Source organism: Sciurus carolinensis, chromosome 6 (assembly GCF_902686445.1).
Source record: "Sciurus carolinensis chromosome 6, mSciCar1.2, whole genome shotgun sequence".
In the NCBI taxonomy this organism is placed as follows: domain Eukaryota; kingdom Metazoa; phylum Chordata; class Mammalia; order Rodentia; family Sciuridae; genus Sciurus; species Sciurus carolinensis.
Genome location: NC_062218.1, coordinates 126,338,304 through 126,361,695, shown reverse-complemented (window position 1 = coordinate 126,361,695; position 23,392 = coordinate 126,338,304). Strand labels below are relative to the sequence as shown.

At 40.4% G+C, this 23,392-nt stretch overlaps 1 protein-coding gene across 3 annotated transcripts in view; it reads right to left on the bottom strand.

Moving 5' to 3' along the window:
- The window catches only part of Mcc (MCC regulator of WNT signaling pathway), a 463,169-nt gene that overhangs the window by 96,194 nt on the left and 343,583 nt on the right, over positions 1 to 23,392 (bottom strand). For all 3 annotated transcript variants that reach the window (XM_047556679.1, XM_047556680.1, XM_047556681.1), the window contains 2 exons: positions 21,355 to 21,468; positions 6,378 to 6,520 (listed from right to left, as the gene is read on the bottom strand). In XM_047556679.1, coding sequence (XP_047412635.1) covers positions 6,378 to 6,520; positions 21,355 to 21,468 — 257 coding nt within the window. The remainder of the gene's footprint in view (positions 1 to 6,377; positions 6,521 to 21,354; positions 21,469 to 23,392) is intronic.

The following is a 23,392-nucleotide window of genomic DNA, read 5'->3' as shown; positions in this document are numbered from 1 at the left end:
TGTATAATTATGCACCAATTAAAAAAGATAATATCCATTAAATGACTCTTTATTTTTGCTGTATACACATCAAAGAATAACTTATTTCCAGGTGGGGATTTGGGGGGATGCCTCCCCCCCCAAAATATCCACTGCTAGCTCTAGTGATTAAAAAGAGAAAAATGAGGAAAAGTCCAAAAAGTGACAATTTTAAGATACAATAACAAAAGCCTAAATAAACTGAGAAATGTTGATAATTATACTCCATAGTGGATGTTTCATAATGATGGAATTACAAAGTTCTCAAGTGTTTTCTGGAACTTAAAGGATCATCTCATGGGATTCTAAATGCACATGATTTCATTGACTTAGAAGCATTTGTGAAGGGCTTCCAAGTTGCTTTATTTAGACATGTAATGATTAATGCTTGCTACTAGTTTAAAGAGAAAAACACAACAAATTCTCCTAAGGAGGCAGAGTCTAGACTGTGTACATGCCTATGTGATGACCGGCAGACAGAAAAGTCACAGGCTGACAAACCACAAGGAATCTTAAAGACCAGTTAAGCCAAGATCGATACCTTCATTTAAAAAATAAGACAACCCAAGTTTTGAGAAGTGAAGCAACTTTACATATCATTATGCAATCAGTCAGTAGTACAGCTTAATTCCTAAGTTTGGTACCCATGAAACAGCAATCTAATATTGTGGCCTAGGAAAAAGACTTGTTTTTCCATATTTCAAAAGATTCCTTCTTATTGGTGAGGGGTGAAACGAACAGGGGAAAAGTCAATAAAAGTGCCATGCTTATAAATTCCAGACTTCAAGCTGAAGGACTCTGGAGTCAGCAGCATTTAACAAAACATCACATCATTAATTGTCCTTCTATCTACTTTATTTTGCAATGCACATTTATGCCTGTTACTGGGTTGGAACGAATTGGGAAGAAGACCCAGATGGTCATCCACCTGCCTTGGCAGCTGTCAGTCAATTGTGGCTAGTGAACCCAGTTTACCTAACCTAGAGGGGTTTATTTGTTAAAACACAAATAAACACTATTTTTCTACAATTTAAGACAGACTTGCACTGAAATGATTGGCATTCTTTTGATAAAGTTTTTTTTTTTAGAGATAGGTAGGCAATATATTCCTTTCACCTCTCTCTTAAAAATCTATGGTGGAAATAAGTAAGGAGTGAAGTCTTGATTTTTCCTTTAGTTCAACCTCCTCTTACTTTTCCATACAGCACAGAGGGTGGTCAGACTCATCCAGGAGCTGTCTGGTGAATAACTGAACAAATGGGATTTTGACATGCTCTTCCACAAACATAATAACCCATCCTTGTCTCAACAAGATCTGATACAAGATCTGTATACAAGAACTTGCACATGTTGAACAAAGGTTTATGCATACCACATAAGAAGACAGGGAGGAAGAAATGTATCTTTCTGGGTTTTATTTTGATTTCATCATATTTGACTTTCCAGGTCATAAATTAATCAGAACAACATGTTTTGCCGGGACATGAAGAGGTTTGGGTTACACTGTGTTTGAGATACAGCACACCCATCATTGGTTTGGGGTTGCTGTCAGTTTGAAAGGTGCTGGGGAGAGTGAGCCCAGGATAAAGGCCGAGGTAGAGTTTGGATCTCAGGGGAGAAACAGGAGACCCAGGAATGGCAGGGTCCTAGATGTTTAAAGAGCACATCAGGAAGGAAGGAAGACTCTGATCAAATGTTATAGAAAAGGACCAATAGCAAGAAAAAGATGCTGGATTTTCCAGTTAAGATTATAAGTGGATGGGGGTAGGGGATAAGTGGTAGCTCAGTGGTAAGAACATGTGTTTAGCAGGCATGAGGCCCAGGGTTCAATCCCTAACACCAGAAAAAGAAGGCGGGGAGGGCTGGGGAGATAGCTCAGTTGGTAGAGTGCTTGTCTTGCAAGCACAAGGCCCTGGGTTCGATCCCTAGCACCGCAAAAAAAAAAAAAAAAAAAAAAAAAAAGAAGGGGGAAAAGTGCGTGCGGGACTACCAGTGGTCAGGCCACCCAAACAAAATGGCATTGACTAAGTAGCTTAAAAACAGAAATTTATTTTCACAGTTCTGGAGGCCGGGAAGTACAAGACCAGATGTCACTATGGTCAGTTTCTAGAGAGGGCTGTCTTTGTGACTCTCAGATGGTGGCCTTCTCTGTGTCCTCAGCAGGGAGAGAGAGAAGCAGCACTGGCTCTCCAGTATCTCTTCTTCTTTTTCTTCATTGTAAGCATTACTTACTACATATTTAAATACTTTCCAAGTTGGTGGCACATAGTAGATAATAAAGTTAAACACAAACAGAAGAAAGGAGCAAAATTCCTAACATATAACTCTCAAACATGAAACACAGCACAAAAATGAGATGTCATTGTTTGTTACCTTTAGTTTTTGAAAAAATTTAATGTTTAGAAAGTATCTAGTATGGTAGAGGGTTGGAAAAAATACTGGAATTCTTGTCCATTATCTCTTCTTATGAGGGCAATATCTCATGGTGGGGTTCCACCCTTATGAGCTCATCTAACCCTAGACAGCCCCCAGAGGCCGTTTCCAAAGACGTCATATTGGTGATGAACAGATGGATGGGGGAGGGGCATAATACAGACTATAGTAAAGGGAAACTGTCAGGGTCAGAAGGGGAGCTAAGTGAGCTGATGCAAAATGAAGCATAGAGCAAGGACTAGTCAAGGGAGCTGGGGGTGAAAGGCTGATGTTATGAGAGTAGCTTATGGGAAAAGAAAATAATCTTCTTGGGAAAGAAAAGATCTCATGTTGAATTTGCTTAGACATCTTTTTCTCTTTTCAGATTCAAAGTGAGTTTTATTGGTGTATTTTTTTTCCATTTTCTCTCTGCCATTATATAATCTTCCCAAGTCAAAGAAACATTTTTTAAAAGTCATTCCTGGGTAAGTGAAAAAGCACATATTACAAAACAGTGCGGATTGTATGATCTGATTTGTTTAAAATATTCACAAATACAAGTTTTTGGAAGGCCACACAAATAGAACATTGAGGGTTTATGTCTAGGAGATGGGGTCTAGGATGCATTAGGCAGGGTTCAGTTAGGAAAACAAACTGCATGGACTGGTTCAAATAGAACGCAGTGACTTTAGGTAGTGCTGTGTCTGCAGAACTGTTGGAAGGCTGGAGAAGCGAAGATGGGTGGAGGCCACCAGGAGTTGTCAGACACTGTCACAGCTGTGGTCCCCTCAGAAATCAGGGAATGCTGCTGCCTTCACACCTTCCCACAGCTCCAGGGTCTGGCTGCAAAGCAGGACCTTATGCCAGCCTTGCATGGCAGCCTGCATGACAACTGCACCAGCATGCTGACGGAGAACAGATCTCACCTCCCTTCTAAGACTTTCTAGACCCACGTGAGTGTCGGAGAACAGATCTCACCTCCCTTCTACCTTCCAGACCCATGTGAGTGTATCTCATTGGCTGAACCAAAACTATATCCACAACCCAGATGGTAAGGGGTGGCCTCAGGGTCCCAGATCCTTTTGATTCTGGAGAAATGAGAGAGGGATGGGAATGGTATCAAGGGCCAAAAGATATTCATTATAGTCTACCCTCAGTAACTGTCCATACACGTCCGCTGGGCCACACTAAAATTCCCAAATGCAATCAAAATGACACCAATCTTCTACTACTCTCCCTCAACTCAGGATAAGTGGGCTCAAGCTTTTTCTCAGAAAGCAAGACCCAAAGTACCATCAGTTACTGTATCCACTGTTAGGTAATCTTTTGCCTCTTCTAGTTCAATGAAAAACCTACCTAGATATCATCTAATCTAACCACCAAATTTAAGTTTCACTAGTACCAATTTGCCCTATGTAAAATATCAGTGGGAACAAAGAAAAGGAAATGAATACACATGTGAATGAGCAAGAAGATGTGCACAGCTTAGCCATCTTTTCTATAACTGGACATAAGGCTACAGTTGTTATCATTTCCTTCTACTAGGAAAACCTATTTCCTTTGTGCTTAGTCAGCATTTCAACTTGTTAGATTTAGTTCTTTACATGGTGAGGTAATCCAAAATTTTTATTCCTGAGGGGCATAGCCCTGTGTTGGGTTGCTCTAATCTACTAGCTTTTGCCACTAGACAGTTTCTGGGGGACTTCCTAGAAAACCCCACATTTCTCACTGTCCTACAGTATAGTAACAACTCAATTTCTCCCTTAATATTTAGCCCTGGCAGAATAACCATATTCTTTGCTTGTTGGCTCAGTGGCAGGAGATACTCCAAAGGACCAGGTGGCAGTTAATAGAACCATAATCATATTCTCTGCTGGAGGCATTGCTCCCTTGGGAATGGAGACTTGTAAATTAGCAGAGCTCAAAGGTGCAAGAATGAGCAGTGATTTTTTCAAAGTGGGTTTTTAGGTATATGAATAAGAAGAGCTACTTCTATTTCCTCTTGGCCCTTGGATACAAAAGTAAGGACCATCAGAAAGAGCCCTCACTGGGGAATCAAATTAGCTGGCAACTTGAACTTTTCAGCCTCCAGAACTGTGAGAAAAGTGAGTTCTGTGGTTTAAACCACCCAGTCTAAGGAATTTTGTCATGGCAACATGAGCAGACTAATATGCCTTCATAAATCAGAAGGACCTGAGCAATTCTCTGGACGTTGGATATGCAAGGGGAATTAGCATTCACCCAAGGTGCCTGCTCCTGCTGCACTGGGGCTACCCCAGCATATTGGAAGATGAGACCAAACAAATTCATTGGGGTGCTGAAGGCTGGGGAGATGACCTTGGCCTCTAGAGCTCAGAGGACAGGAAGTGCCTTGTATCACTGACCCACATGTTTGTGACCCTTACAACCTTGCAGAGAGTCTCTTCAAGGAGAAGCCAGATCATTTACATAATGAAAACCAGCAGAATTTAATGTGACATCTGCATAGGTGCACTCTTCCTTTAAATAAGAGGCATCAATAAATGTTTATGGCCAAGCAGTTCACTGTATTTTAAGGATAGCAGTTTGGCCATTATATTCCATTTACACATCTTGAAATTGAGTGTTCCAGGTGATGTGTGAGGCATTTTTTTCACAACTCACTAAGTCCATTTGCTTTCACCTTCTCAAGTGTTTAAAAGTGCAACATATTTTCATGGAAATTACAAATTTGCCAGTGTCCTCTGTTAGGCTCCTTTAAAGCTGCTATAATCATTTCTTTCGGTTGAAAATTCTTCTCTGCTCATGTATTTCTAACCTACAATCACTCTGAAGACCAGGATACAATTTAAAAGCCTTGAAGTTCTAAATTAGAATATGAAATTTATTGTGTGGCTCCAACCCAGTGCAAATTTTTCCACAATTTTGCCCAGGAAACAGATGCCCCTTGGTACCCTCATCAAGAAGCCCCATCATTACTGGGACTCTCCAAGTTGGAAAAATATGTACCCAAAGTTTCCCCTGACCCAGAATTTCTAGAGGGAGAATTGAGAGCAGCTGCCTCTAAGACTCTTTTAATTATGGTTTGTATAAGCATTCAGTGAGCAGAGCACCTTTCTCCAAAACAGTAGGGGCTTTCCTCAGTGTTCCCTGAGCACCTCCAGAAAAATTCTCATCCTTGGTTCAGTTAAGTCACTTAGCAAGTCCCCTGAACAACAGAGCAGACACAACCAACTAAAGCACTGTGTGTTGGAGACTTAGGAGCCAATGGATGGATCAGCAAGAGAGGTAGAATCCCTGAGTAACTTTATGGAAAGAAAATTAAGTAAAGGCAGAGATATTCTGGGTTCTGACTCCACCTCTAGCCACTGCTGAGTGTAACTGCAAAGCAGTGATATTTTAAGGCCCAGCTTTCTCAGCAGTTAAAATGATGGATTGACGAGTCTGTAAGAGGATAAGACAATGCTGATTAACAACCTGGGATAAGCTCAAAATATTAATAGATTATCTAGAAGCCTACATAATGCTTAGATGTAAGCCACGATGGGTGGCTTCATGAATCTCTCAAAATCTCTGAGGGAGGCACGCAGTCTATACATCTGGAAAATAAAAAGACCTGGTGAGGTTCTGGGAACACCAGCACTTCTCTAAGATAGAGGGGGCTCCACTTGGGACTCACTAATAAAACATATCACTCACTTTCTGATTCTGTGCCCTTATCAATAAACTGAGTCTTATACCGCCCACCCAGTCTACCTTCCAGGGTTACTGCAAGGATTCGAATCAGAAAAGAATAATGGAGGTAAAAGTTCTTTTTAACAAAGCAAAGAGAAGGTGTTTCATAAACTGTGAAAGTCTTAGTTACAAAGAAAGCATCAGTAACCATAATCACAGGGGCTCCTTCAGCTCCCATACCCAAGTAACAGCACAGAGGGGTGCAGAGAAAACAAAGCCTGGAGCCCCAGTACCTGATGGTGGTGCCTTGCAAGCGGTCTATCTTCTTATTGAGCTCAGCAATGATGCTGTGGAGTTCTGTGATGCGTTCCTCATACCGCAGCGTGGTTCGCTCCTGGACATCCTCATGCTCTCTCATGAGGTGCGACTGCTCACACTGGAACCAAGAACAGGAGAGAAGTGTTGACGACGTGACACACCTTTCAGTGAACAAGTGAGTCTACATTCTGTGTCCTGCTCATTGGCCAGCAACTTAGTAGATGGATCAGCAGCTAAATTTTACAATGTCCCAAGAGGACACCTAAGGCTCTGCCTTTCTAGCACTCTTTGGAAAACAGTGCCTCAGCAAGTGGCCCAAGCTGGATTCAGCAGATATCTTCTCTGGGAATTTGAATCTTGAGCAAATGGACCTCAAATTGCAAGGCACTGATTCATCAACAGCCTGTGAAGACTATCTCTGAGTTCCCATGCATTACTTCATGGTTGTTCAGTGTCCCTTTTACCAATTCAACCCTTTTTTATTCAAGCTGATCAGGGTATGTTTCAGCTAATTTTCAACCAAATAACCCTGTGCTATCACAGTGTCTTATCTGGTTGGATAACCTGTGAATTTCATGCTTTCCAATATCCTTTCCTCCCAGACCAGAAGCTCTCAAAAGGCAGGGACTATGTGCTTTTGTCATTTAGCCCTAGTCCTGGCATGTGGCCCAGCATACTGTGGGACATCTAGCAGTGTTAGAGAATGAACAAGTTCCATTCTACCTCACTGTCATGGAGGCTACTCTGTAGAAACAATGACAAAAAAGGCTGAGGCATTTCCCTTGCTCAGGTTTGATAGACTAAGGTAGCAGATGCTGTGAACACATTTTTGTAGACGGAGTTGAAATCCTAAGGAACCTGCTCACCTCTTTGATTTTCCTCTGCCCTCTTCAACCTTTACCCCTCACTGTGCAGTTAATCTCTTTCACAATAAAATGCTCCTCAGTGATGGAGTAAGTGGTCTAGTTTGTGTGCCTGAGCACCACACTCATCCCTGATTAATTTCCTGTCCAGCAGAGGAATTTTAATTTCATTTTCAACAAGATTTTTCCTAATGCCAAGAGCCATATGTGCTTGCCAGTTTTGCATTTTAAGCCTGGTGGCAGGCAGGGAAAGGGTAAGACTGCTTACCCGTTACCTCTGATGTCCTTCCACCTCCCTAAATCTACTAAGTTTACAATGGTATAACCCAGGGCAAAGACAAAAACTATACTCAGCCTAACTCAATACAAAACCGGAAGAACTCAATTAAGACATCTGACAAGCACATTGCTTTGAATCATGGCAGGGACCAAACCTGTGAACTTGATTGGTATGAATGTAACTTCCTGGGGCATTACTGAGAGCTCTAGAGAAAAGATCAGAGGGAATAAGTTGTTAAATGTTGTATCATAGACTTTTTTGGGGCATTTGCTTTAAAAATAAAAATGCTGATGTGGATGACTATTTCTAGTGACAGCCTAAATCATCAAATAACCTTCACTCAAGGTTATGTTCATAGCACATTAAGTGGGACCAGAGGTAAGGATGAAAATAGAGTCAAGACCACTTCCACAGGACTGGGAGTTCAGCTCAGTGGTACAGTGCACCCTTGGCATGCATGAGCCCTGTGTTCAGTCCCCAGGATACCTGCGCACCCCTCACCCCCCAACTCCCGCCAAAAGTCACATCTACATGGAAGCTTTCCTAACAGAATACAGGCCACAGATACTCTCTCCAAGCACTTAGAGCCTTTTCATCCGTGATCCACCAAACATTAAAAGAAACAAAAGAAATCCACAAAATGGTAGTATCTCGAGTCGGTTTATGTCAATAAATGAAAAAATCTGTACGTCTCTGGAACATACTAACAACAGAACATTGTTCTTTTTGGTTGCCACAGATATTTATCTATGAATTCTTGCTATTATTCTTTTTTCTCATCCTACAATTTGTGTGTGTGGGTGTGTTGTGTATGTAGATATATAGAGTGGATACTCTCATGAAGGTCCCAGTTCCAAATCTTAAAATAATCATAGGATAGTGTCCATTCCCTGACCTGCATTTTGTCTATGCTATGACACTTTCTACACTGCCATTGTTATTGGTTTTCTGTACTCAGTGTTCTACGGCTAGATATCTCTGTGAAATGCTTCCCCTCCCAAAGTTAATGAGCTCCTATGTTCCATTAATGCCCATTATTCTTCCTTCTTTACAATCTTTACTGGTCAACAGGCCACTACTACCTCTTAGGCTGGCAAGAAATTGCAAAACCCATTTAACAATGAAGACATGCAAGTGTTAATATATATTTTAAAAAAAATGATGAACTGATAGCCACCAGCACCCTGAGCATCCCTCTGGACTGCTGTGGGCTGCCCAAAGGAGATCCTGGGGAAGGGGGACCACCAGGCTGCAGAGACAAGATAGAGAATGAGGGTATCTGGGTTTGCATCGCCTTTGTCCCTGCTCTAACTGGAAAGTCTGCCTGGAAGGTACATGTAGAAACAAGAGACCACAGGAAGTCTGATGATTCAGGCAACAGAGCAGCACTTGTAGATAAAAGAAGAAAAGATTCACAATGTGTATTTGGACCTCAAGGATTCATTTGGGAGTAGTAACAAGAATAAACTGGGGAAAAAATGTCTTTTGGCTAAGGGCAAAGAAGTCTGGCTTATATTCCTCTATGCTTCAATAAGTATTTTTTTTTAAAAAGCAGAAAGTCTCTATAATACTTCTTCAGCAAATATATACTATTTGATTTCCCATAATGTCTAAGAGATTGTGGCAGGTGCTACGCAGGATACAGTGGTCACACTATCCAGGTGGACTTAAAAAATTCCATAATCATGGTGGGGTGGGAAGGAGAGCTGATGGCAGAATGACACGCAGAGATTCCTTCTTCAGTGAAAAGACAGTACTGGAAAACCATTATCAAAACAAACTCCCAGCCATAGACGTAGGACTGGCTGAGAAAGACTGCTGAAGCTTCATCAGTACAAACTGACATCCTCTTGCTGACACTCAACTGCATTCAGCCAGTGCCTCAACAGAGCACTGATCTCAAAGCTTAGTGAAAAGGCCGGAAGCACCTCCAAGTTGTGGTGCAGGGAAAAGTCAAGCAACTCCCACAGGGCAAGCGTGTAGGAGGAAACAAGCCGACACCTGCAGGAGCCAAAGGACCCAACAAAACGCCCTTGTTAACAGCCCATCCAACTGCGAGTGAGTCGAGCCTGGGAACATGGCAGTGTAGTTCAGGAAGACGGGCAGACGAGGGGGTGGCACCCAGGGCAGACAAAGCCATTCCGTGCAGTCATGGCCTCCCCTGCACTGGTGACACCCTGCACAGGCAGGACTGGCCTGTTAGTGTGAGGCCAGATTCTGTACCTCCTATCACCCTGAGTTTCCACGCCCTGGGAGGGCTTTTTTTTTTTTTTTTTTTTTTAACTTGGAATGGTGTGTGATTTCACAAGGACACTGGCTAGGCCAAGCTCAATGCTGCACCTCCATAAGAGTCACCTGTAGCACGTGTTTCAGCAAAGCCTCATTCATAAAGGTAATGCAAAAACGAAAACTAAACAGGAAAAGGGAGTGCTTATTTTTATAATTGTGAGTAAACATTTCCAAAAAATTTGAAGTTTAAAAATTTTATATTTCCTTCCTCAAACATCTATCATTTCTTTATGATAGAAACATTCAGGATCCTTTCTTCTAGGGCTTTTTTTTTTTTTTTTTTTTTTTTTTTTTTTAGTCCTGGGGATTGAACCCCTGGATGCTCTACCATTTAGCTACATACCCTTTTTATTTGTCTGAGATGGGATCTCACTAAATTGTCCAGGCTGGACTTGAACTTGTGATCCTCCTGCCTCAGCCTCCTGCATAGTTGGGATTACAGGCATGCACTACTACACCAGCACCTTTCTTCTATGTTTTTTGAAATGGCTAGTACATTGCTGTTATCTAGTCATCCTACGGTGTAACAGCACACCAGAAGGTCTTGCTCCTAAGTTACTATGTAACTTAGTTTCTACTGCTCAACCTTCTCCCCTCTCTCCTCTCTCCAGCCTCTGATAACCAACATTTATTGAAAAGGCTGTCCTTGCTCCAAGGTTTGCTCTTCGCACCTTTGTCAAAAATCAGTTGGCTGCAGAAGCATGGGCTTATTTCTAGGCTCCATATTCTGTGCCATTGGTCTGTTTATCTATTTTTAGGACACTATCATGCTGTTTTGACTACCATAGCTTTCCAGTATATTTGGAAGCAAGGTACCTCATCTTTTGTTCTTTCCAGTCAAGATTGCTTTGGCTGTTCAAGGATTTTTGCAATTCTATATAATTTTTATGATTGTTATTCTAGTTCTGTAAAGAATGATACTGGTATTTTAATAAGGATTGCACTGAATATGTATATCATTTGGGGTCCTATGGACATTTTAACAATACAGATTCTTCAAATCCATGAACAGGGGTGTCTTTCCATTTTTATGTGCCTTCTTCAATTTCTTTCATTAGTGCTTTACAGTTTTCATTGTAGAGATCTTTTACCTCTGGTTAAGTTTGTTCCTAGGAATTTAATTTTCAGGTATTATAATTGGGACTGCTTTCTTGGTTTCTAGTTCAGGTAATTTGCTATTGGTGTTTACAATGGTACAGATTTGTATATGTTAATTTTGCATACTGCAAGTTTGCTTAATTCATTTATTGTTTTAACAGATTTTTGTTGGAATTTTGGGGATTGTGTGTATGTAAGATGTCATCTTGTGAACAGGTACAATTTGATTTCCTCTTTTCTAATTTCTGTGTCTTGTTTTATTTTGAGGTGAAGTCTCCCTAATATGTAGGCTGGTCTTGATTCCTGGGCTCAAGTGATTCTCCCACTTCCACCTATCAAGTGCTGGGACTATGGGCACGGGCCACTACACCTGGCTTGGAATGTTCTTTTTCTTTTTCTTGCCTGATTGGTCTAGCTAGGATTTTTGGTACTATATTAAATAAAAATAGTGAAAATGGGCATTTTTGTCTTGTTCTAGATCTTAGAAAGATTTCAGCTTCCCCCACTCAGCATAATATAATTTGCTGGCTTACTATACATGGTCTCTATTATATTATGTTCCTTCTATTATCATCAAATGATGCTGAATTTTATTTTCTGCATCTATTGAGATAATTCTATGTCTGCATGTGTGTTTGTGTGTGTGTGTGTGCACAAGTTGCTGGGGATCAAACTCAGGGCCTTGCACATCCTGGTATAGCACCTGACCACTGAACTCCACCTGCAGCCTCAGGTCCTATGATTTTGTCCCTCACTCTGTTGAAGCAGTGTATCATGTTTATTGACTCCCATGTGTTTACCTATCTTTGCATTCCTGGGATGAATCCTGCCTGATTACAGTGAAGAATCTTCTTATTACTAACAAACTGTTGGATTCCGTTTACTAATATTTTTGCAACTACCTTCATCAAGGATATTGGCCTATGACTTTTATGACTTTTTCTTCTTTTCTTCCTTCCTCCCTCTCTCCTCCCTCTTTTTTCATTCTACTTCATGCCCTCTTCCTTCCTTTTCTTTCCCTTCCCTCCCTTCCTTCCTCCCTTTCTCTTTTATTTTTTCTTTCCTTCTTTCTTTTCATCCTAATTTATTTCTGTTATCAGAGTAATGCTGCATAAGAATGTGTTTGGAAGAATTCCTTCCTTGGCTGTATTTTGGAATAACTTAAGGAGAATTGGTATTAGTTCGTTAGTTAAAATGTTTGGTATAGACTCAGCTCTGAAGCCATCTAGTCCTCAGCTTTTCTTTGATTGGAGACTTTTTATTACTCATTTGGTCTCTTTATTTAATATTGGTCTGCTCAAGGTTTTCTATTTACTCATGATTCAGTCTTGATAAAGTGTATATGTCCATGAATTTGTCCACTTTTTCTAGGTTCTCAAATTTGTTGGCAGATAGTATTTCATAATCATCTCTAATGATCCTTCGTAGTTCTGTGGTGTCAGCTGTTTCTGATTTTATTTATTTGAATCTTTTCTCTTTTTCTTAGTCTAGCTAAGGGTCTGTCAATTTTGCTTATTTTCAAAGAACCAGCTCTTTGCTCTTTTGTTTTGTCTTTTGGTTTCTATTTCACTTATTTCTGCTCTGATCTTTATTTTTCTCTTCCTACTAATTTTGGTTTTGGTTAATTCTTGTTTCTCTAATTCTTTTAGTCTGTTTTCTTATTGACAAAATGGTAGATACAATGGTAGATTGTTTATTTGAGGTTTTTGTGGTTTTTTCTTTATTTAAGTGCTATTGCCATAAACTTCCTTCTTAATGTTGCTTTTTGCTATATCCCATGTTTTGGGATGTTATGCCTCTAAATTTCTAAGTTATGAGATACTTTTAAAACAAATGATAAAAGACTCATCTATTTTTTCATAAATCTAGGATCAGAACACTTTTACGAATGGTGTTCCTTTCTGTGATTTTCTTGTGTGAGTTAGGCTTCACCAGTGACACTGCATGGGTGCACATCATGTAAGCATCAGTACCCTGTGGCAGACAGCACGGCCTTCGCCAAGACTCTGGCTGCCTCCATTGCATGGTGGAATTATAATTCCCCTCCTCTGAGGCTAAATACACTCTGTAACTTTTTTTGGACCAAAGTGGTATGAGTGAATACACACCATTTTTTTGTGGGAAACCATCAAGAGATCCTGCAGGATTTACCATGCTCCCTTTGCCAGGGCATAGCTATTAGTGACACTCCAGGTGGTACAGGCCATCAGCTTGGGAGCCTGAATGAGAACAATGTAGCACAAAGTCCCCTGATAACTACCGGAAGTGCCTAGTGAGAACCTAGAAATGAACCTTTGGTATTTTAAGTCATTGAAAAATTGGAGTTGTTAGCACTGCATATCCTGAATAATAAAGCCATTTTGTAGATAAGAAAACAGACTAAAAGTGATTATTTACTGTAACCCAGGTAACAAGCAGAAACCTCTGAAAAACTCCCTGATTCCTGTTTAAGTCACCAAGGGATTGAGTCACAACCTTCTCCTCTATGCTTCTTCCTTTCCCAGCTCCCTGTGGGCTGATCTCTTCTTCATCATTTGCTTGAAATGCTCCAGTGGCATCCTGGTCTTGTGCCCAGAGATGCCCCCGATGAACTACAGAGAACAGGAATATTATGCCTGATGATGCCAAATTCGAGCTAGGAAAACCAGCTTCCTTTTCAAGTTCCCTTGAAGACACAATCAGGGAAGGAGACACAAGGGGGTGTCAAACAGGGGAACTCCAGCCTCCCCATGCCCTCCAGCTTCCACTAGGCCAGCTTTAGCTGTCAAAGTCAATTATTCAGTGACAACTTACTTAGCAGCCTCCAGGAGCAACTGAAGGCAACTTCTTCTATCAAAACTTTCAAGTTAGGTATTATTTTCTTCTCTCTGTTGCACCGAAATGCCCCACACAATTTCAGCTGAACAAAATGAGAAATAGTCTCAAACAACATGCTACTGATTTTTTCCATAATTACAGGTAATTGCATCCAGGGTTCTCCCTCCTCCTGGCCTAAATTCAATTTTTGACTGGTGCCACATCCAGGGCAGCAAATCCAGAAAATCGACTATTGCAGCATCTCGTTTGTCATGAACTTCTGGAGGTCAATAACATTAAAAGTCTGTATTTTTTTTTTTTTTTCTGCAACGATAGGCTTTTCAGTTTGAAAAGAAAAAAAACAAAAGATTGAGATTAGGTATGATGAAATTTTGCTTTTCCTGCAATTCTTCTGGTATTTAAAATACACTCTGAGCTTCTTCAGATCTTAGCTCTCCTATCATATTGAAGAAGCAAATTTAAAATCCCTATAAATACTTGTGTTAGCCACAAAAACTGGTGAAATTGCCTATATGCAAAAATGTTTAATAAAAACAAACAACACCCTCATTTCAATGGGCTCATCCCTGCCAGTGGTGCAATCCAGGGATAAAGCCATGAGTCAGCCTTGAGGCAGACTGGCCTGAGAACATGAGTACTTATTGGAAAAACCCTGTGCAATGTGGTGATGCTGAGGAGCTTTATGGTTTTGTTAATGTTCTTCACTGGGTTTTCACTTACTCCATGGAGACCACTGATCTTTAATCATCGCATTAGTCTCAGCTGTCAAAGCCAAGAGCATTATGAACTGGATTTTTGAAAAATGCAATGCCATCATTAATGTGTTAACCCTCTCAACCATGCTGAAAAGGGGGCTGGTGCCACGCCCTTTTAAGACATGCTAAGACGTGTGTGATGCTCCTTTCTCAGGGTCACAGTGGATTGGTCACAACTAACAGAACTCAGGTATTTCCATCCTCTTTCAAAATTTTTCCTCAGGTTCCTCTAAGAGGAAGGCAGGAGAAATCAAGCAAGCTGAACAAAGAGAAATACAGATGTCATTAAGAAGCCAAACAGCTAGCTTACTTCACCAAGTAGAGTAAGAAAGGATGGGGGAGAAACATAACAAAGAAAATACATGCAAACCATATTTTTATCTCAGAAAGCAGCAGACAGATAAGAGAAACACTAGCTCTAGGTCAGTTCATGAAAACTGTGTTTTTTTCCTGAGAGCTAATAGATAGAAAATTCCAGCAGACTTGCTTTCCAAGGACAGAGAGCTTAGAAATACCGCTGGGTACGGTGGCACACGCCTGTAATCCCAGTGGCTCAGGAGGCTGAGGCAGGAGGGATCACAAGTTCAAAGTCAGCCTCAGCAATTTACTGAGGCCCTAAGCAATTCAGTGAGACCCTGTTTCTAAATAAAATACAAAAGAGGGCTGGGGATGTAACTGAGTAGGTTAAATGCCCCTGGCTTCAATCCCTAGTATAAAAAAAAAGTTCTCTATTACAACGACTGATTTCAAAAGGGCCCATAAGCTTGTTTGATATATCTCCTTCTGTTGTAGTTTAAAAATGCAGTAAAGTTAGTTAATTAAAAATCATTGTTGGTACCAAATAAATGGCAGTATGCTGAAATAATCAAGTCAGGACTATGCATAATCTTCACTGGTTTCCCACAAGGCCAGGCTCCACCTGCTTGTTGAAAGTTGGTGTGATGCAGGTGGGAGCGGTGCACCTGGTCAGCCTGGGGGGGAGTCAGGCGTTGTTTGTAGCCATGAAGTTTGTATTTGTGAATCTGTTACGCTGCAACAGAAAGTCAAAGCAGAGGTATTTTGTCTTCCTTATCCTACTGATACCAGATTCCTTTACCCAGCTCTTCCTTTCCTATCACTCATTATTCCCAAAACTCCACTTACGGATTGATCCCCTGACTGTGTATAATGAACCTTCTTTTATTCAACCAGCTCCAGCCACCATTAATAATTATTCAACAGATGTTGAAGCTCTCGTGATAATGTCTGATGAATGTAACCACCATTTACATTTTAATCGGGGCACTATAATATTTGGCGAGCTGGTAACGCTACAGCCACAGAACATAAATTTTCACATGAATTTGCTCTTCAACAATCTGGTAAAGCCTCAAACACGAATCACTTACCAAGCAAGGCATATGACACAAAAGAAAGAACCATCATTTCCCTGTGTTTATGTTATTCTAGCATAAATTCATCTTTATAAGAAGCATAAGATGGGAAGTCTGACATTTTCACACGTCCTCTTTCCCAGGTCCTAGTTTTAGAACTGGGAAGACATCTCCAGTGAAAGAAATAGAGTAATTTTTAAGTCTAGTCAGTGGAGGAATGCAAATGGGTGTCGGTGGCACTATGATATGACCATTTTCTTCGAGGTAAAACCAGTCACCAAGAGTTATTATACAAGAACAGCTTCATCATAAGTAAATCTAAAGGGATGAGTTGATCTTTGAAAGAGCCAAGTTTCCTATTATCCTCTCACCATCAGCTACACCAGCAGCTTTCTCCTTGTGGGCTTAAACCCTAATACCTTACTGGTTACCTTTTAAGATTCACAAGTGGCTGGACATAGTGGAGCATACCTGTAATCCCAGCAATTTGGAAGGCTGAGACAGGAGGATTGCCATGATTAAGGCCAGCTTCAGCAACTTAGGGAAGAGGCCCTAAGCCACTTATCAAGACCTTGTTTCATAACAAAGAATTTAAAAAGGACTAGGGATATAGCTCAGTGGTAAAATGTCCCTGGGTTCAATCCCCAGTACCAAAAAAGAAAGAAAGAAAAAAAAAAAAATCTAAGATTGTGGCAGAGGCCAGTTCCCAGTTAAAAGCATGCATAATTTTTTTTTTAAAACAAAAATTTCTCGCCAAGAAGAACTCTTAACAGTGGTTGGCTTTAGATAGGTATAAATTTAAAAAAACTGAGTCACTTAACACCGTTTTATTATTTTTTAAGACAAAAAATAACCATTTTCTCTTTAAAAGAAACATTTTAACAAGTTTCAATTTATCAGAGACAATCAAATAGCATAATGCTGTTTTCAAGTTTATTATAGCACTACTTTATTACTTTCATAATCAGAAGGAAACTGTTTAAAGTAAAATTTTCATCTAAGTAAAAACTGAACATTTCTGTCATGTACAACATCCTAGAGTGAGAAAAAGGCACTGAGAGCCTTCTAAGCTATTCACCTGAGAGTCTTCTAAGCTATTCACCTGAGAGCCTTCTAAGCTATTCATGCAAGCACATGATCTCTGCAAGTCGCCTGTCGAACAGGGAAGTGGATGATGTGAAGTACCAAGAACCTTCCTCATCCCTCCACCCACCTCAATCTGTGGTTATGAGACATGAGCTTTCTGGAAAGATGGCTATACCAGCCTGGTTGTTTTAACTCTCTCTGAAATACCACATAAAAAGAAACAGGGCATCCACATAGCAAGAACAAAAGTTTGAACAATAAATTACAGGCAGGTAAGCACCAACATCACCCATAGATCTGCGTGGTATCTGTGGGAAGGATCAGAGGAAACAAGGCTGATGGACATGAGAGTGGAAAACCCCCACAACCCATCAGCACTTGCAGGAAAGTGAGAAGACCAATTGGAGAGCATCAGATAAAACCAGGAGGAATTACTCCTCAAGAGGGGCCCCCTTAAGATCTCAAGAGTCCAGCCCCTCAGAGTTTTCAAGACCAGTCCCAGAGCTCTCTGCCAGGAAATGCTGGGAGTAAAACCAAAGGGCACAGGATGCAGATAACAGAAACAAAGGAGAGAAAAAATCCAGATGAAAGCAGGTGAAAGGAAAGCACCAGGAAGCATTGGAACACAGGCTGCACAGTTCTGACTAGAAGAAAGCCGCGTGACCTTAAACGCCCTTCTTCACTCTGCCTCCTAAAAGTTCAAGGGAACTATTTTTCACATTAAACAAAAAAACAAAAACAAACAAACAAAAAAAAACAGAAGTCAAAACCCAAACAGTGTAGTAAAAAAAAAAAAGAGAGAGAGAGCAGAATAACATCCCTATCAACCATGAAATTATGCCACGATGTGGAATAAAGGGAAAGTCCCTCAAACAATAGGCTACTTTCTTTTTCATTTTGCAGTGCTGGGGATTGAACCCAGGGCCTCAGGCAGACCAGGCAAGTGCTCTCCCACTGAGTCAAATCCCCAGCCCCCACCTACTATTTTAAAATGCACTAAGACTTTAAGTAAAGAACAACATTTAGAATTTGAAAAATTCAGAAGTTAGGTACCAGAACAAAGAAAATAATTAGAAAGAAGATAAAAAATGCATGTCAAAAATGAGCACTAAGGGCTGGGGATGTAGCTCAGTCAGCAGAGTGCTTGCTTTGCAAGCACAAGGCCCTGGGTTCGATCCCCAGCACCGCAAAAAAAAAAAAAAAAAAAAAAAAGCACTAGAAGGAATAAAAGAAACAGAAAACACAGAATCCCCCAAGAGAAAAAAACATGGAGAACAGGGCAAAAATTAAATTCAAAAAAGGAAGAGGTATAAAGGATTTGAGAGCATGCCTTACGTTAAAGATGATCTAACATATGAATAATAGAAGACCTTGAAAATCAAAGGAAGAGAATAGAACTAATATTAATGTGTGGGCTTTTTTGGTTTTTTAGTGATGTTAGGGATCAAACCCAGGGCCTCATATACACTAGGCAAGCACTCAACCATTGAGTTACAGCCCAGCCCAGCAATATCATTTGTAAAAAAAATTCCGTGAAATAGAAAAAATGACTAAAAAAATATAATCAGAAGAATACATAGCAAACCTGCGAATATCAAACCAGAATTACTGACTCAAAGGAAGGAAGGAAGGAAGGAAGGAATGTAGGAACATAGGAAGGGAGGAATCCTTTGGATATCTACAGTAAGCAATTATCTTGGAAGGCAAAGAAAGTTAGATTCTCATCACACTTTGACAGCAGCACTCTCTGCCAGAAGAAAATAAAGAAACATATTCACAGAAAGAAAAGATGAGCCAAGCATTTAGCTCCCAGCAGTGTCTTTCTATTTCTCTGATGTGGTGCTAGGATGAACCCAGGGCCCCCGGCATGCTAGGCAAGCACTCTACCCTGAAATACACCCCAGCCCAAAGTGTCTTTCAAGTATGAAGAGAAACAGATATTAACAGATATTAACATGCAGTTATTAACATGCAAGAACTGGGGAAATTACACCCACCACTCCACTTAAAGGAATCTACTAGAAAATAAGTTTCAGGCAAAATACATTTATCAATTAAAAATGGAGGGACATTGCCATTATAAGTATCCTGGTGAACATTAAACATGGTTACTTGTAGAAGACTGAATGATGACTGAAAGGGAGAAAATATAAAACATAATAGTCATAGTCATATGGTCAAAGAGTATGGATATAGTTCAACTGCAAAAAAAAAAGGGGGGGGAGAAAGAGAAAATGAGGAGAACAACAAAAAAAAGTTTAAACTCTTCTCAGTAATTACAGTGGTTATAATGGTATTGACATTATCACTCTGAGACCATACTGAACGTAGGATACAGCAAATGAGTGATTATGAAATATTGTAATTCTATCACTCCTTGTAACCTTAAGATCAAGGACTTTTAGTGTGAAAGAAAAGAGATACAGATAAAATACAGAAACTGAGTCAGGCATGGTGGCACACGACTGTAATCCCAGCCATTGCAGAGGCTGAGACAGGAGGACTGCAAGTTCAAAGCCAGTCTCAGCAACTTAGTAAGAGCCTGTCTCAAAATAAAAAATAAAAAGGGCTAGGGACATGGCTCAGTGGTAAAGTACCCCCAGGTTCAATTCCTAGTATCGAGAGAAAAAAAAAAAAAAGGAAAAGAAATTGAGTAAAGATACCCATTAGAGATATTAGCATGAATTCCTAAAGTATTTTATCTCAAATTTTATGCATATCTTAAAATTCTACATGTACATATGTATATAAGCTAATAATAATTTTCTGGCTCATCTATTAAAGAAATCCAAATACAATGAAGAACTTATAAGCAATAAGTATTCTTAGTATCCAGACAATGGTCTTGAAATATCATTTCTACTGAGAAAAGTTATAGTTACTTGGAGAACAATTAATTCTAGGTTCAGGGCAAGAGCTGTAGTCTAGGTGCCTGGCATAACTAGTTTATGTTCTAAGACTCAGGAATCAACCTGAAGAGACTTTCACTAGCTAAAGATAATATAGTTTAAGTCATTTTACAAGGAAAATCATTATAATGGATTATAATCAAACTATATTTAAATCTATAAATTCATAATAATTAATGGGCACATTCATAGGATCACAGGGAATCAATTCATTATGTTATTAAATAGGAAGATTCATATTTTTTTCCTCACATTTTTTATTGATGCATTATAGTTGTATATAATGATGGGATTTATTGTTACATATTCATACATGCACACAATATGAAAATATAATTTGCTCAATATCACTCCCCAGAACATGCCCCCTCCTTCTTGCCTCCCACGGAAGATTCGTATTTTATTTTGTCCTTCTTCTATGAACTAGACTATGCTTCAACAAATAAAAGACAGGAAATTTCTGTATAAAAGCATTCCCATTAAAAACTGAGAAATATTAGAGTTGAAGTATCATGATTCTGCAAGTCCTAATGAAGTAATGAACCTAGGCATTAAGTATCAACAGGTGCTAACATCACAGAAAGATAACAACCAGGCATTATGTGCCTACTGGTAAAAAACATACTTTTTACAGTTTTGCCAAGGAGTTGCCCATGAATCTGATCATGCCTCAGAATTCAGCTGTCAATTAGCAGGAAATATGGAGGAACAGGTTGAACTGTACCATGAGTGTGCAGCCAGCAACATCTGCACTGTGGGAAAGGCTGTAGGTGTAACAGCCAGGCTTAACAGATAAATGAAAAAGCAAATAGAGGAAAAACCTGTAGAGGAAAACATTTAAAAGAAACACCTATTTTTTTTTAAATGGGTGAGACTAGACTAGGAATGTATATTTGCAGGTCTAGGGATGCAAACTTGAGTGAAACTGTAAAGAAGCAAGAAACGATACTGTGAATGTCATCCTGGTGGTTTCTTTTGTGGGAAGGGAAAGTGTTGAGTTGAAATGGAACACAGAAGGCTTTAGGGTAACAGGGAAATTCTGTTTCTTGATTTGGGCAGTATGAGTGCCCACCCAAAATTCATATGTTGAAGTCTGAACCCTAGATGTAATGGTGGTTAGGAGGTGGGGCATTTGGAAGGGGAGAGTAGAGACTCCATAACTAGGATTAACGGCCATTTAAAGAGGACACAGATACGCTTGCTCCTCCCCATGACCCAGTGAAGAATGGAAGTCTGCAAACCAGGAAGAGAGCCTTTACCAAGAACCAAACTGGCAGGTACCTTGACTTCCTGGTTTCCAGAACTGTGGGAAATATTGTTTAAGCCAAGTCTGTGGTGTCTGTTACAGCAACCCAAACAGACAAGAGTATTTGCTTATTAAGTCAGATTTTGTTTTGTGGAAGTTTCTGCACGTTTTACTTTTTTTAAACAAAAAAGTTAACACACCCAACAACATTAAAAACAACCTTCCAGATCCCTTACCTGTGCCTTGGCCAATTTCTTTTCTAGAAGATCCCGTTCCCGCTCTGTTTGCTGCAGGCGTTTATTAAGCTCCACTATATCTCCCTTGAGTGATGCCAGGGCTGCCAAATGGAGCTGTGGTGACAGAAAGAAAGGACAAGGTCAGTCTTTGCAGCAGAAACTCATTTCCTTCCCTTCATTCCCTGTAATTAGCGTAACCAAGTAAAAAAATACATCATCCAAAAATGGACACTTTTGAGAACAAAAGTGTATTAATCTCAGGGGACAGTGGACATAAATCAGGTGTCACAGGCAATCTGGGTTATATGGTCAACCTAGAGATGGCAGAGAGAAAATCATTTTGTGTGGGTAGTAAGAATTTTTGGATGGTAAAATCAGACTAGAGAGCAAGTTCTGTATTCCAAGGACTTTTTCTGAGTTACTCAATAAGGATGATATTAAGAGCTAGTATGGATGCAAGGAAAAGGCAAAACCAAATCAACATCCCTTCTGGAAAGTGTGAAAGTTGAATTGGGTAAATCGATATTTTGCAATTCATTCCCCCAGATTTCTCCAAACACAACAGACTAATTAAGGAAAGAAAGGGAAAGCTCCCTTTTACTGAGGTCTCCCCTTAAGAGTTGGTCCACTTATTTTCTTGCCAGTTCCTCTTTTCTCCTTGCCCCCTGGACAGCCTGGATCAGCCAGACAGATGCTTCTTATGTGTTAGCCAAACTTCTCCAAAGAGCAGAACCAGATTTCTGATCAATTATGCTGTGAAAGACAAACCCAGAACCCATGCAGCTATCTTTCCCCAGCCAACCCTCTCAGATTAACTGGAGCAAGGAAGAATGTTCTTGGACAGATTAACAAAGGGCACCATGCACTCTGATCTCAACCTGATCAACTTCACATTCTGAAGACTGTGCTTCAGCCCTACACACTCCTGCCCCACATGATGCTTCGGCATCTTTCTGAACCAGAAACAGTACTGCTTGTAAGACCTGTTCAGCACAGTGATCCCAGAGCAACACCTGGAGACCTCTGCCCTCCCAGTCACAGCTTCCACCTGCCTTTGCTGCCTCGTCCAGAGAACGCACAGAGTAATTCCCTACTGGATGCCACTTGGTAAGCAATGGAATCAAAACAAATCTTCCCTCCCTCTTTAAAGGCTTCTTGTAGCTTCTGCCAAGAAAGATTTAAAGCAAGGAATAAGCAAATAAATGTGATCTTTAAAGATGGACACAGTACAATGGTACACAATTCAACTCAGAAGACTGTTCTCATTTCAGGTCTAGAAAAATGCTCTTTATTGCGACCTCACCCTCCATGAGACACTTTGGTTGAGGGGTTGGGTGTGGTGAATAGGGGTTGGGAGGAGATGGAGGTGGGGAGTAGCATTTCATAGCTGCTGTTTTTGTTAAATACCAACAAGAGTGAATGTGAATTCACTTAATTGCATCAGGGCTGCAAACCAACAGATCAATAGCTGATGTGAAATCAGGAATGCTTGAAATTTAAAAAAGGAAATGTCAGGCAGTCCAGCAGTATTTGCCTTCTCTTATAGGGCTAGGGCTGCTCAGAAAAGGTCACTTTGGTTTTCAGACATAAGGTTTTGTGTGATGATTTTTCTGCACAAATGCCTCAGTGTTCTCATTGCACAATCTTTCTGAGACTGTTCTGCTTCAAGTCCTCTACTGAGAGGGACAGAAACTCACTCACTTCCATAGCTGGACTGTCCCCTCAACCTCTGAGCCATTCATCTGAGGATTCTCCTTCAGCACTGGACACTGGGACACATTATATGACTATATTAAGCATGGTTATAAGGTTCCCCACCTCCCTCTGGTGAAAAGGATCAAGTACTTAGGGCTGAAATGTTCTGCAAGAAATACAGGCCAGGGACCAAATTCCCGACTTTGGGGCTCACTCATGCTTCCTGCCCCACATCTCCTCTTACTTTTGGGGGAAAGGGCTGCCTGAAGGGTTTGGGGGGAGGACTGGGGCAAGTTGATGCAGAAAGCTGTGGACTGTCAGGTGGATGGTGCAAGGTGGCTCA